At 41.3% G+C, this 16,253-nt stretch overlaps 1 protein-coding gene and 1 pseudogene across 1 annotated transcript in view; one reads left to right on the top strand and one right to left on the bottom strand.

The window, feature by feature from the left end:
- Dytn (dystrotelin) overlaps positions 1-16,253 on the bottom strand; it is a 79,713-nt gene that overhangs the window by 9,082 nt on the left and 54,378 nt on the right. Inside the window, exon 13 of the mRNA XM_052193510.1 lies at positions 14,937-15,423. Coding sequence (XP_052049470.1) covers positions 14,937-15,423 — 487 coding nt within the window. The remainder of the gene's footprint in view (positions 1-14,936; positions 15,424-16,253) is intronic.
- On the top strand, positions 11,661-14,262 carry LOC127692890 (ATP-dependent RNA helicase DDX24-like; annotated as a pseudogene).

The following is a 16,253-nucleotide window of genomic DNA, read 5'->3' as shown; positions in this document are numbered from 1 at the left end:
GGGACTTTCGGGGAGGGGGGGGCTAGAAAAGGGGAAATCATTTGAAATGTAAATAAATTACATCGAATAAAAAAAAGAAAAAGAATCACACCAGGATACTTTATATTGTTTGTGGCTATTGTGAAGGGTGTCATTTCCCTAATTTCTTTCTCAGCCTGCTTATCCTTTGAGTATAGGAAGGCTACTGATTTGCTTGAGTTGATTTTAAAACCTGCCACTTTGCTGAAGTTGTTTATCAGCTGTAGGAGTTCTCTGGTAGAGTCTTTTGGGTCACTTAAGTATACTATCATATCATCTGCAAATAGTGATAATTTGACTTCTTCCTTTCCAATTTGTATCCCTTTGACCTCCTTATGTTGTCTAATTGCTTTAGCTAGCACCTCAGGTACTATATTGAAAAGATGTGGAGAGAGGGGGCAGCCTTGTCTAGTCCCTGATTTTAGTGGGATTGCTTCAAGTTTCTCTTCATTTAGTTTGATGTTGGCTATCGGTTTGCTGTATATTGCTTTTACTATGTTTAGATATGGGCCTTGAATTCCTGTTCTTTTCAAGACTTTTAGCATGAAAGGATGCTGAATTTTGTCAAATGCTTTTTAAGCATCTAATGAAATGACCATGTGGGTTTTTTTTTCTTTGAGTTTGTTTATGTAGTGGATTGCATTGATGGATTTCCATATATTGAACCATCCCTGCATTCCTGGGATGAAGCCTACTTGATCACGGTAAATGATAGTTTTGATGTGTTCTTGGATTCGGTTGGCAAGAACTTTATTGAGTATTTTTGCATCGATGTTCATAAGGGAAATTGGTCTGAAGTTCTCTTTCTTTGTTGGATCTTTGTGTGGTTTTGGTATCAGCGTAATTGTGGCTTCCTAGAAGGAATTGGGTAGTGTTCCTTCTGTTTCTATTTTATGGAATAGTTTGAAGAGTATTGGTGTTAGGTCTTCTTTGAAGGTCTGATAGAATTCTGCACTAAAACCATCTGACCCTGTGCTTTTTTTGGTTGAAAGACTTTCTATGACTCCTTCTATTTCTTTAGGCATTATGGAACTGTTTAGATGATCTATTTGATCCTGATTTAATTTTGGTATTTGGTATCTGTCTAGGAAATTATCCATTTCCTCCAGATTCTCCAGTTGTGTTGAGTATAGGCTTTTGTAGTAGGATCTGATGATTTTTTTTTTAATTTCCTCAGTTTCCGTTGTTATATCTCCCTTTTCATTTCTAATTTTGTTAATTTGGATACTGTCTCTGTGCCCTTTGGTTTGTCTGGCTAAGTGTTTATCTATCTTGTTGGTTTTCTCAAAGAACCAGTTCCTGGTTTTGTTGATTCTTTGTATGGTTCTCTTTGTTTCCACTTGATTGATTTCAGCCCTAAGTTTGATGATTTCCTGTCTTCTACTCTTCCTGGGTGAATTAGCTTCTTTTTGTTCCAGGGCTTTCAGGTGTGCCATTAAGCTGTTAGTATATGCTCTCTCCAGTTTCTTTTTGGAGGCACTCAGGGCTATGAGTTTTTCTCTTAGAACCGCTTTCATTGGCCCATAGATTTGGGCATGTTGTGTCTTATAGATCTGGGTATGTTGTGCCTTCATTGTCGTTAAATTCTAAAAAGTCTTTGATTTCTTTCTTTATTTCTTCTTTGGCCAAGGTATCATTGAGTATTGTTCAGCCTCCATTTGTATGTGGGCTTTCTGTTGTTTTTGTTGCTATTGAAGACTACTCTTACTCCATAGTGATCTGATAGGAGGCATGGGATCAGTTCGATCTTCTTATATTTGTTGAGGTCTGTCTTGTGACCAATTATATGGTCAATTTTGGAGAAGGTATCATGAGGTGCTGAGAAAAAGGATATTCTTTTGTTTTAGGATTCAATGTTTTATAAATATATATATGTTAATAAATATATAACAATGTTTATATATATATGTTAAATCCAATTGGTCCAAAGCTTTAATTAGTTTCACTGTGTCCCTGTTTAGCTTCTGTTTTCCTGATTGGTCCATTGAGGAGTGTGGAGTATTGAAGTCACCCAGTCACCCACAATTATTGTGTTAGGTGCAATGTGTACTTTTAGCTTTAGTAAAGTTTCTTTTATGAATGAGGGTGTCCTTGCATTTGGAGCATAGATGTTCAGAATTGAGAGTTCTTCTTGGTGGATTTTTCCTTTGACAAGCAAGAAGTGTCCTTCCCTGTCTCTTTTGATGACTTTAGGTTGAAAGTCAATTTTATCTGATATTAGAATGGCTACTCTGGCTTGTTTCCTGAGACCATTTGCTTGTAAAATTGTCTTCCAGCCTTTTACTCTAAGGTAGTGTTTGTTTTTGACACTGAGGTGTGTTTTCTGTATGCAGCAAAATGTAGGGTCCTGTTTATGTATCCAATCCGTTAATCTATGTCTTTTTATTGGGGAATTGATTCCATTGATGTTAAGAGTAATTAAGGAATAGTAATTATTACTTCCTGTCATTTTTTATGTTATTTTTATATTTGAGTGTTTATCTTCTTTCAGGTTTGATGAAAGAAGGTTACTATCTTGCTTTTTCCAGGGTGTAGTTTCTCTCCTTGTATTGGCATTTTATACCTATAATCCTTTGTAGGGCTGGGTTTGTGGAAAGATATTGTGTAAATTTTGTTTTATTATGGAATATCTTTGTTTCTACATCTATGGTGATTGAGAGTTTTGCTGGGTATAGTAGTCTTGGCTGGCATTTGTGTTCTTTTAGAGTCTGCATGAGCTCTGCCCAGGATCTTCTAGCTTTCATGGTCTCTGGTGAGAAGTCTGGTATAGTTCTGATAGGTCTTCCTTTATATGTTACTTGGCCTTTTCCTCTTACTGCCTTTAATATTCTTTCTTTGCTTAGTACATTAGGGGTTTTGATTATTATGTGATGGAAGGTATTTCTGTTTTGGTCCAGTCTGTTTGGAGTTCTGTAGGCTTCTTGTATATTCATGGGCATCTCTCTCTTTAGGTTAGGGAAGTTTTCTTCCATAATTTTGTTGAAGATATTTGCTGGCCTTTTTAGTTGTAAATCTTCACTCTCATCTATACCTATAATCCTTAGGTTTGGTATTCTCATTGTGTCCTGGATTTCCTGGATGTTTTGGGTTACAAACTTTTTGCTTTTTTCACTTTCTTTGACTTTTGAGTCCATGGTTTCTATGGTATCTTCAGCATCTGAGATTCTTTTTTTCTGTCTCTTGTATTCTGTTGTTAGTATTTGCATCTATGGCCCCTGATTTCTTCCCAAGGTTTTCTATCTCCAAAGTTGTCTCCCTTTGTGATTTCTTAGTTGTTTCTACTTCTGTTTTTAGATACTGGGTGGTTTTGCTCAGTTTCTTTACTTGTTTATTTGTGTTTTCCTCCAACTCTTTAAGAGATTTTTGTGTTTCATCTTTCATGACTTCTGCCTGTTGACCTAAGTTCTCCTGTATTTCTTTAAGTGATTTTTGCATTTCCTCTTTGTTGGCTTCTATCTTTTGACCCATATTCTCCTGAATTTCTTTAAATGATTTTTGTGTTTCCCTTGTAAGTGTTTCTACCCTTTGATACATTTTCTCCTGTATTTCTTTAAGAGATTTATTTATGTCCTTCTTACGTTCCTCTAATAGCATCTTGATCAGTGATTTTAAATTCAAATCTTGTTTTTCTGGTGTGTTGGGGTATCCAGAAATTGCTGTTGTTGGAGAATTGAGTTCAGATGCTGCTGTATTGCCTTGATTTCTGTTAGTAATCCTAACAGATTAGGAACAGTAGTTCCTAAATTTGCCTTTTGCCATCCGGTTATCTCTGGTGTTAGTTGGTCTTGTTGTCACTGGCTGGTGTTTGAACCTCCTATGAGCCTATAAGGCTATTTCCACACCGCTGGATGACTGGGTTTCCCCTGGCACAGATTGCTGATGTACTGCTCTCCTCTTGGGTGCTTTTGGAGCCCTGGTGTGTCTTGCCCCAAGCAATGTTATACTCGAGTTGTCTCTGTGAACCTGGTGCTGTCTGTCTGCTCCATCATGGAGCAAAGATAAAGGATGCTGCGGGGACCTTTTCCAAGTGCTGATCACTCTGCAGGGCAAACAACCCCTGACAGGGTTGGCACACAGATGGCCCGCAGAGCTTCCCAGGCCTGGGTTCAGGCAAAAGTCTGACAGGCTGAGACCCAAGAGATGTTAGACTCAGGCTATGTCTGCATAGCTGGCACTGTCTGTTAGATCTCTCTGGCATCCGGGAGCCAAGATGGCAGGGTGTCCCTTCAAGTGCTGGTCAGTCTGCAGGGCAAATGACCTCCAACAGGGTTGGCACACAGATGGCCCACAGAACTGCCGAGGCCCTGGGTGCAAGAAAAAGCCTGACAGGCTAAGACCCAAATGATATTAGACTCGGGCTATGTCTGCATACCTGGCACTGTTAGATTTGTCTGGCATCTGGGAGCCAAGATGGAAGAGTGTATTTCTGCCTGTATTTGGCATTTTAAAAATAACTATAAAGATATGATCCAAGATTCTAGTCGTCTCCTTCATCTATAGTTATAACACGTACACACAACTACACATTACATAGAGTCACACTTATGTACGCATGCAAGCCCACACATGCACACAGTATGCACATGTACCCACACATACAATGTGTGTACATGTATGTGTACACAACCATCCATGTACACACACATGCAGAGACCAAGTGAATGGTTATGTACTTGGGTTAAAATGTGTGTATGTGTGTGTGTGTATATTGACATAATATAGCATACAGATCAGAAACTAATAGCCCGAGAAAATCACAATACCAAAACTATTTATTTAAATATAATTTAAATCAGCAATATGCTAGAAGGCCATCAGAATGGTAGATGTAGAGAGTAGAAACTCTTGAACCATCTGCTTATTATTATCTGGAGTAAATACTGAGATACTGAGCTCCTGTTCTGATGGCATTCAAGCCAACTAAGTAGATAACCCCCTATTTCAGTATGTTGGGTATTCTATATTCCTCTTAAACATATTTATTTTCACTAAGTGGCTTTTGGGCTATAATAGTTTTGGCTGTTAGTGTTATTTTTTCTTCGAACATTTTGAATGCATCAAATAGTTTCTCTCTAGCTTGAGAAATGTGTTGATTTGGTGGTCACCTTTGCCAGGTTCATAGTTTTCTTTTGTATCTGACTTCTGATGATTTGATTATAATGTGCCTTGTCTTGTGGTGGGCTCCTTTGAGTTCTTCTAATTTGGGCTCTTCAGGGCTTCATTGTTGTGGCACTCCATGGTCTTTTCAGTACTTGATGTTTGGAGCCATTGTTTCTTTGGATATGTTTTCTGGTACTCTATTCTGAACCTAGAATTTATGTAACAGACACAATGGTCTGCTCTGTGGCATCACTGGCCTGCTCCAGAGCATCCCACACCTCTCTTGGGCTTCGCTTTGTTGTTCATTTTTCTCATCCAACTAACTTCAGATGCTCTGGGCTTTGACCTTGCTGAATCTCTGTTCAGCTTAATTTTGTTTTTCAAAGAATGTTTCCACTGAACATTATCTTTTCTTTTCAAATTCCAAATTTTCTGTTTAATTCAACACACTTTTCTCTTTGTTAAAATTTGAATCATCAATCGCCTGATCTCATCGACCATCTTACTGGCAATTTACAAACATTTTAAGTTGCTTTAGGCTATCATACAAAGTGATGAGTTTAATTAGTAATCTTTATACGTGTGGCATTAAGCTTTGTTGGTATTCATTCCTCTTCTCTGCTTCCCTTCCTCTGCCGCCCTCCACACCACGCCCTCCTGCTGGCTGGTCTCCTCAGATATCCGCTCCCTCTCACATGTGTTCTATTATCTCGTGATCATTTTGATTTCTCTGTCAGCTGACTTACATATTTATTCTTTGTGAGGGTTCATTTCTGGGGAGGTCTTGTTGCTTTGACATGACCAGGTTTCTCATCTTCTACTTCTTCATGCTAGTAACCACACAGCCACAAACAAAACAAAAACAAAAAACAAACAAAACAAAACAAAACAAACCAACCAACCATACAAAAACTCACAAAGTCTCCTATTCTTCATTCAGTCTTATACAAGCTCTTCCTATATTCTCATGGAGAGCCCCAGTAACAGGTTCATAATAAGTGTTAGGAACTTCTCACATTTTCCTATTAGTCTGAGCTTCTGTTTTTGTTGTTGAAAACCCTCAGGTATAAAATGTAAAGATCGTTCCCTTCAATCTTACACAACAGATTTTTTTTCAGTCCCTACAACCACTAACAACAATAAAAGTAGTGCTCGCACTTCTATTGAAAGCATCTTAGCAGTTGTACTGAGACTGTAATTGGAAACAGACGTTTTCGCACTTCAAATTGCTTAAAAACTTCGATTGCATATTATGTATTATGTCATTTCAATTTAGAAATACTCTCGACTTCTATGATTTCCCTTCCAATGATACGATGCTTGTATAAATACATATGAATAAATTTATATGAGAAATCTTGATAATAGCTCTTAAATATGTGCCAATCCTTTATTGTTAGTTATTCAACCAGATCTTAGAAGAATTAGTGGGCTGGAGAGATAGTTCAGCAGTTAAGAGCACTGACTGCTCTTCCGAAGGTCCTAAGTTCAAATCCCAGCAACCACATGGTGACTCACAAACATTCGTAACAAGATCTGATGCCCTCTTGTGGAGTGTCTGAAGACAGCTACAGTTTACTTACATATAATAAGTAAATAAATAAACAAACAAATAAATAAATCTTTAAAAAAAAGAGTTAGTGTTGAACTGTACATAGTTATAGTTATTTATTCAACCAGATCATAGAAGAGTTACAGTGTTTAACTGCGCATAGTTACATAGTCAAACTGATTTCTTTCAGAACAAGAATGTGGGATTGGTGTTGTACTCAGCCTTCTGTTTTGTACTGCTTGTGAGGAAGGAGCAGCTTTGGCGAGTGCTGTGGTGCTGGCCTGCTGCCTCTTTGCTTTCCTGCCACACCCTCCTGCTCCAGCTGCACCACAGCTTCTCTCTTCCCTCTACACAACTGAGAAGGACAGAGGCGAGTGGAGGGCAAAGCAGATGAGGGAGAGGAAAAAGGATTTACCAGATGTGTGTGGAGAATGCTGCTCTCAAGTGGAAAGAAATAACAAAGGAGAAAATAAAACCAGAGGTTATAACGGATTTTTCCCTTTTATCATAAGAAGAGAATATTAAACACTTCTTCAAATCTAATTTGTTTTTTGAAAGTTTTAACCTAATTTATTTGCTATTAACTTTCAACATTCAGAATTTAAAGAGGTTTGGGGACCTCCCTCTACATAAATCTCTCCCTCTCTCTGTCTCTCTTTGTCTCTCTCTGTCTCTTTCTCTCTGTCTCTCCCTCTCTCTGTCTCTCTCCGTCTCTGTCTCTCTCTGCCCCTCCTCTGTTTATCTGTCTCCATCTCTTTTACCCCCTTCCTCCTCTCCTCTCTTTCAATTAAACTCCCATGGTCTCTGGAAATCTCATTATCTTAGATATTGATACTGAATGATTCTATTCAGTTAATATAAATAGTGGCCTCAAAATGATCACATTTTCTGTTTCAATGACTTTAAGCTTCAAAGTAATATAAAGGTCATCCTCATTTACAAAATGTGATAGTTTTTTAACAAAACTGTCATCTACAAAGGTGATCAACTCCTGGGCTAATTGCCATACTAGATGAATTTAGTGACCCTCTGTCTAGGCAAATTTTAGACTATTAAATGCCAATAGTAGGTATTTCTAACTTTTAATGACAATTCTGTTTTTAAAAGAACAGTAAAGTGATGAGAGTCTTTTTGTTGTTATCTGGTTCTTCTATTAAAAGCATGGAAATAAAAACCAGTGGCCAATAATGTAATTTAGCTCAATTTAATTTGGCTGCATTTCCCACATGTGCATGGGAGTGGTTATTATACACCTGGCTCTGTTCGATCTAGGTGCAGTTTTGGTAACTCTGCATAGATAATAGGCTATGGAGGATATTTTTATAAAATCTATACTATCAATGGTGCGGTGGAGTTAAAAAAAAAGATTATATCCATACCAGATTGAAGTAATATCCGAATTATTAAATAAACTTAAATAAAGGGTTGTGGGGATGGGCACAGTACTTGCACAACATGCCTAGGACTTGAGTTGATCCTCTACACTTTATCAGTTGGCAATGATGGCACACACCTATAATCCTAGCCCTGGGTAAATAGAGGATAGAGAACCAGAAGTTCAAGGTTATTTTTTGATACATAGCAATTTTTAGGTCAGTCTGGGCTATATCAGACACTGTCTCAAAACGCACAAGCAAGCAAACAACCCATTAGAAATACTTGAGTGGAGAGACACACAATAAGAAATACTAGCCATGCAGATAGCACGTCCTTATCCCTCATGTGTGTATGCCCTCATGCCCCGTGTGCACACATCCTCATGCCCCGTGTGCACACATCCTCATGTCTCGTGTGCACACATCCTCATGCCCCGTGTGCACACATACTCATGCCTCGTGTGCACACATCCTCATGCCCCATGTGCACACATCCTCATGCCCCATGTGTACACATCCTCATGTGCCATGTGCACACATCCTCATGCCTCATGTGCACACATCCTCATGCCTCGTGTGCACACATCCTCATGCCTCGTGCACACCCATGTGCACACATCCTCATGCCTCGTGTGCACACATCCTCATGCCCCATGTGCGCACATCCTCATGCCCCATGTGCGCACATCCTCATGCCCCGTGTGCACACATCCTCATGCCTCGTGTGCACACCCATGTGCACACATCCTCATGCCCCATGTGCACACATCCTCATGCCCCATGTGCGCACATCCTCATGCCCCGTGTGCGCACATCCTCATGCCCCGTGTGCACACATCCTCATGCCCCGTGTGCATACAACCTTATTCCCCGTGTGCACACATCCTCATGCCCCGTGTGCACACATCCTCATGCCCCATGTGCACACATCCTCATGCCCCGTGTGCACACATCCTCATGCCCCGTGTGCACACATCCTCATGCCCCGTGTGCGCACATCCTCATGCCCTGTGTGCGCACATCCTCATGCCCCGTGTGCACACATCCTCATGCCCCGTGTGCGCACACCCTCATGCCCCGGGTGCGCACATCCTCATGCCCCGTGTGCACACATCCTCATGCCCCGTGTGCGCACATCCTTATGCCCCGTGTGCACACATCCTCATGCCCCGTGTGCACACATCCTCATGCCCCGTGTGCACACATCCTCATGCCCCGGGTGCACACATCCTCATGCCCCGTGTGCACACATTCTCATGCCCCGGGTGCACACATCCTCATGCCTTATGTGCACACATCCTCATGCCCCGGGTGCACACATCCTCATGCCTTATGTGCACACATCCTCATGCCTCGTGTGCACACATCCTCATGCCCCATGTGCACACATCCTCATGCCCCGTGTGCACACATCCTCATGACCCATGTGCACACATCCTCATGCCTCGTGTGCACACATCCTCATACCTCACACTTAAGTGACACAAAGATGACTAATATAGAAAAAAAGATAATAAATTTAAATTTTAAAAAATTAGCATTTTGGGGGTCAGTTTGAGGTGGTTGGTCAGTGAGTAAAGGTACTTACTGCACAAAAAGGAAGACCTTAGTTCAGATCCCTAGCACACACATAAAACTCTGGGCATGGCTGCACAGAGGCCTAAGCCTAGCAGAGAGGCAGCATAGGCCTAATTAGCACTTGTTGGACCCCAGGCTATCTCCAGGCTCAGTGAGAAACCCTGCCCTAAGGGAATAGGTAAATAGTGATGGAGTAGGGTATAGATGTCTTCTCTGGCCTGCACAAGTAGGCCTGTAGGGCCACTTACCACCAACACACCACATGCAAATATTTCACACACATAAGAAAATTAGTATATTTTAATCATAAAACTATTTATATAATAATAACAGATGTTCCTGTAAGAACATCTCAGTGGTTCTACTGTGAGTGGAAACAGGTGACATTTTGAAAATTAAAAGTGCTTTCTAAAAGCTTAAGCAATGCTAATTACACATTGCACATTATCATATTTTGTAAGCTTCGTAATGCACTCACACTTCTATAATTTTCTTTTAAATTTTATAATTTTCTTTTAATGGCATAATAATGATAAATACATAGAAATATAGTTACATACACAAACCCTGATAAAGTCACTTAGATATGCATTAACCTTTTACCCTTAGGTAGGAAACTAGACAAATGTTAAGATATTAAAATTTAGACACACACTGTGTTTGTGAGGGCTGACCCAGTAGAAAGGTTCAGAATTCCACAGCTTTTGCTTTCATCAGCTTACTTGGAAAACAGAAGTAAAACAAAAAGCAAGGTAATGATGCCATAAACTAAAATCTTTTCAATGAAGCCCAATTGGCCAGTGGCATTTTGCTGAGAAGGTAGAGTGGATGCTGACTTTGTTTTGAATCCTCATCACAATCCCAAGGATGCTTAGGCAGAACAATAGCATGAGCCTTTGTGTAGTTTTAAGAATCAGGCACAAAAGGTTCTCATCTTTGCCCATGGCCCATGACATCTCCAAGAATTCATTTCTTTTTATATTGTGACTGCAACTTCAAATCTTCTTACTATAATACTTTCTAATCCATTGACTAGACTCTACCAAGTTCTGTATATAGTTGACATTGTCATGTGCCTAGGTTATAGCTCTCTGACTGTCATGAGCTGAATTGTGACCCTCAAAGCCTCACGTTTATAAAGTTTTAATCCCAGAACCTCAGAATATAACTATATTTAGAGACAGTCTTTAAAGAGATAATCACAACACTAAATGATGGACTCAGTGTGTGTGTGTTTGTGTGTGTGTGTGAGACAATTAAGTTAAAATAATGTCGTTGGGGAAGCCTTATTCAAAATGACTGCTGGGTGTAAACACAAACAGACTGAAACCATGTAGACATGGGTAGAAGATGACAATCAATGAATGAAGGGAAGATATCTCAGAAGAAGCCAGTGCCAATAACACCTTCAGTTCTGGCTGTGGCCTCCAGAACAGAGGACAATCATCCTTTGCCCCCTCTTTCCCCTGTACTGCTCCCCTTTATGCCCCTCCCCTCACTCTTTCTGTTCTTTTTCTCTTTTTCCTTTTCTTTTTAAAAATTCTTCTTTACTCATTTTTCTTTCCTTAGTGTTTGTGTTACCTACTCTGTTGCTGCATGGCATATGTAGAAAATATAACTGTGTTGAGAAGACCTCTTCTGGTGCAGAAACACATACAGATAACATTTTCATTCTCTTACAAGTCTCCAGATCTTACAGATTTTCTATTGAAAAATCATAATATACATTATATATATATATAAATCATTTTATATATATATAAGAAAGAAGATGGTGTGCTATAAAACAGGGTCTTAGTAGAGTACCTAAAGACTCCATAACTTAGCAATGAGTTGACGATGTACAACTTAGAAGGGAGAAACAATACTCTATATCATTAAGACAGGAACATTATTGTCCTCATTTTAAAATGGTGGCATTGGGCTACTCAGGTATGCATGATTTAAGATTACTAACAGCAGAGTACAGAAGCGGCTGAAGTTCCAGGCCAGATTGGCACAGACAGCCCGGCATGTGAGGTTACTGTGGTGCAACCATGAAGTTGAAGGAGACAAAATCAAAGTCAAAGCCAGCAAGACATGGCACATTTCAGAAGAAGGGTAACAAGATTGTGGGGAAATGGAAGCAAGTGATGATTGACCCAAATCTGTTTGCAGATGGACAGATGGATGACTTGGTGTGCTTTGAGGAACTGACAGATTACTGTTTAGTCAAGAATCCCTCCCATTTGTTTTCAAATGAGGGAATCAAGAAGAGAAAAGCCCAGGCTGTTTCGGAAAAGGAAGAAGAGGAGGAGGAGGAGAAGGAGGAGGAGAAGAAGGAGGAAGAGGGAGAGTCCAGTTCCCCAAAGAAAAAGATCAAATTGAAGAATCAGAGAGATGCAGTACTAAGTTGCTGAAGGCAGTGCAACCCAGGCTGAATATGAGGTCCAAGCTTCTGAGCCAGAGGCTCAGGAAGAAGTCACTGCTCTGATCAGAAGGGGGGAGGAGCCACATTAGAAAGCCTGGCACAGACTAGTCCAAGAAAGAAGAAAACAAAGGGAGATATATACATATATATATACGTGTGTGTGTGTGTGTGTGTGTGTGTGTGTGTGTGTGTGTACATACATACATACACTTTTCAGAGCATTTCCCAAAAGTGCCCCAAATGTTGAAGACATGGATGCCTGAGGTACATGACCAGAAGGCAGATTTGTCTGCCTGGAGGAACCTGTTTGTACCCAAGGCTGTCTTCCAAGCACTCAGCTTTCTAGGCTACTCTGTACCTACCCCAATCCCTGCTCTGACTTTGGCCCCTGCCATCTGTGACAAACTGGACATCTGTGATAAACTTGGAGCTGCTGAGACAGGAGGTGGGAAAACTTTTTCACCATCCCAATGACACAGTGCTGCAGTGGCATAAGATGAAGGCTCTGCCCATCCCAAGTAGCACTGGAATACCACCAAGGGAGAGGAGGTTAGGAGCTGCAGCTCTTCTTGGATCACCTGCGGGGATGGAACTGAATCTGGAGTGTTGCCTAAGGAGGCCAGAATTGAGACTGAAGCCCAGCCCAGTGACTCTGAAGTCCAGGCCACACCCAGGACCAGTGCCTCTGCCTCAGCCCTGGCACTGCTCTTCTGTGCTGATGCTGATGCTGGTGAAGTAGAGGAAAAGCTGGTCCCCAAGCCAAATGAAGACAGAGAAGAAAAGTTTGATGCAAAGCACCCAAGGTGCCCTCTGCTCGGACTTGTCCTGACTCCTACTTGAGAACTGGCCATCCAGGTCAGACAACACATCAATGCTGTGGCCAAGTTTATAGGGATTAATACAGCAGTTTTAGTTGGTGGAATGTCCACACAGAAACAGCAAAGGATGCTGAACCACCATCCTGAGATTGTGATTGCCACCTCTGGTTGGCTCTGGGAATTAGTTAATGGAAAACACTCTCATTTGAATAACCTTTGGCAGCTCAGGAGCCTGATCATAGATGAGGCTGATCACATGGTTGAGAGAGGCCATTTTGTTGCACTCTCTTAGCTGCTAGAGATGCTAAATGACTCCCCTAGTACAACCCCAATCAACAAATTCTTGGGTTTTTTTCCTGCCACACAAAACCCAGTAGAGCAAGCTCCTGCTAGAATCCCTAATAAGAAACAGGTGAAGAAAATGGATAAAACCAGAAAACTTGACCTTCTCATGCAGAAGATTGGCATGAGAGGCAACCCAAAAGTCATTGACCTCACAAGGAACGAGGGTACAGTGGAGACGCTGATGGAGACCAATATCCACTATGAGACAGATGAGAAAGACTTGTATCTCTACTGTTTTCTCATGCAGTACCCAGGTCATAGCCTGGTATTTGCCAACAGCATCTTCTGCATCAAACACCTCTCTGGGCTCCTCAAGGTCCTGGATATCATGCCGCTGACCCTGCATGCCTGCATGTGCCAGAAGCAAAGGCTCAGAAACCCGGAGCAGTTTGCTCATCTAGAAGACTGTTCTCATGGCAACAAATGGGGTGGCTCGGGGTCTGGATATTCCTAAAGTTCAGCATGTCATCCATTACCAGGAGCCTCACACATCAAAGATTTATATCTACTGAAATGGTCAGACTGCTCGTGCTACCAGTGAAGGCCTCATCTTGATGCTGGTTGTGCCTGAGGATGTAATCAACTTCAAGAAGATTTACAAAACTCTCAAGAAAGATGAGGCCATCCCATTGTTCCCAGTACAGTCAAGGTACATGGACATGGTCAAGGAGAGGACCCATCTAGCCTGACAGATTGAAAAAGTTGAATACCAGCACTTCCAGGCTTGTCTACATAAGTCATGGATTGAGCAAGCAGTGGTGGCCCTCCAGATCGAGCTAGAAGAAGAGATGTACAAAGGGGCAAAAGCTGGCCAGGAAGAAGAGCGTCGGCGACAGAGGCAGATGAAGATTCTGAAGCAGGAACTATGCCATCTGCTCTCCCAGCTGCTCTTCCAGGAGAACCTGAAGACCAGATACCACACACAGTCTGGCAGGCCGCCTCAGCCTGTGGTGGCCCCAAGGAAAGTCGAGTCTGTGCTGAGCTGCCTCTCCAGGCAAAAAAAGGAGGAGGAAGAAACCAAAAGAACATCAGGCACCACCACAGCCAAGTTCAAGCACAAGCTAACCGCCCGGTCAATGTGGTGGCTGTTACGTGATATCCTCCAGTTGTCTGAAAGCCTTCTCCTCCTTGCCTTTCACTCTACCACCCACCTGGGCAAACCTCCCGCTCTTCTATTTTAGCAGGAAAGCCCTCCCGCACACGTGTTGTGGAGTTAAGTGTGGCCGGTGACACTGTGTGTTTGCAATCAATGTATGCAGGCTTCTTGTGCTCACCTTGTTTTCCAAATCGAACCAAGTAGGAGTCAGAGACCAAAAAAAAAAAAAAAAAAAAAAAAAAAGATAACTAACAACAATTGCACTTTCAAAATAGTAAACTTTTATCACGTGCCAGATGCCAGATGTCACAAATGACTGATAGCCTTTAGTGCTCGTGGTAATCTTATGAATTAGCCAATACCAGGGACTGAATCCCAAAGACTGAATAATATTATGAAGGTCAGCATTTTAACAGGCAGCCTCAGTTCCTGGGCATCACCCTCATTTGGCTCTGAAAACCTTACCTGACCAGGACTCCTTTAGGATAGGTAGACTTCTGTGAATTCAAGACTAGCTTGGTCTACATAGGCAGTTCCAGACCAACCAGGGCTATGTCCTGAGACTCTGTCTCAAACAAACAAACAAACAAACAAACAAACATAAGGAAGCAACTTGAAAAACAAAACCCAAAGTGTCCCTTACCTGTTGGCGAGTCTAGGTCAAAAGCATTCAGGAGTCTGGGCAACAGTTCATGTAGCTCCTCGTCTTCCAAGTTGTTTCTCTTTTCATTGAAGCAGTCCATCTCTTTCTCTGCTGAAGGCATTTGAGCAGGGCTGTTCACATCAGTAGGAAGAATTTGGAGATTGTCTTTCAGTTCCTCCTGATGAGCAGATGGGGAACCATGGATTTTCCTCAGCATCTTTTGTAGGTGACTTTGTTTCCTGGTGCTTTGCAAAATGGTTTCTGGGGGTTCAGAGTCTGGTAGAGTTTTCACTGAACTTGCTTGGCATTTATGCTTTCTGTCCACGTTGGCAGAATTAGGAAGAAGTTCCCATTCTGGACCATCCCTAGTGTCCCTCTTGATGTTGGAAGAGTCACCTCCTCTCCGTAAGCCATCGTCTGGTAAAGAATGGACAATCTTGGACACTGTGGTTTGAGGAGAAGAAGGATGGAGTGGCTGCAACATTGCCTGGGTAAAGAAAACCTTCTTTAGAAAGAAATAACTTACTTTCCCCACAAATGCATTACAGTAAACATCCCAACTACATTGATAACATGTTTTGTTTTTGTTTGTTTGGTTGGTTTTGCTGTTGTTTGCTTTCTACTCTTAATATTACAATGGTTTTATTTTATGTTGTTACTTCAATAAAAATTTAAAAGTCTGTAAGACTGGGCATTACTCAGATTGTAAAATGTTTTAGGAACAACCCCAAGAAATTTCAAAAGATGTCAAATTCTGAGTATGTCTGGCTCTAAAGGTGTCATAAGGAATTTCTAAAAACATACACTCATGGTGATTGACAGACCAAAATTATTACAGTAAAACATGCTCTTAATGATAGGCCTGAGAGGTGTGTTATGAGGGACTTCATGAGAAGTTGGAGGCATAAGATTCTAGGGATGTGTTCCACTGTTTTCAAGTTTGGACCCAGGTTCTTCAGGAACCTAGAGATTCTTGTAGGATTCTGTAGAATAAAATTATTTCCATACTCATTCTTTGAATTGTATGTCTAGTAAACTGACATGTAGGTGAATGGTTCACAGTCAACAATAGTTAAGTGTAGACAACGCTGCCTCAGCAGGAACTCAGGTAGCATAAAACTACAAAACTCATAAGACACTATCATATGCTACCAGTTAAAATGTAGATACCTTCAGCTGGTTCGCCTAGACCACCTGACAGAGATGAAGAGAACTTATGATTCCTGGAGTCTGACTGTCTAGCTCTGGCCTTGCTCCTGGGTTTGGAGAAACCTTGAGGGACCCTAAGAACATCCTTGTGGCAATCTACAAGGGCAC

This window comes from Apodemus sylvaticus, chromosome 9, assembly GCF_947179515.1.
Source record: "Apodemus sylvaticus chromosome 9, mApoSyl1.1, whole genome shotgun sequence".
Lineage (NCBI taxonomy): Eukaryota > Metazoa > Chordata > Mammalia > Rodentia > Muridae > Apodemus > Apodemus sylvaticus.
This window is presented reverse-complemented; position numbering and strand designations above follow the sequence as displayed.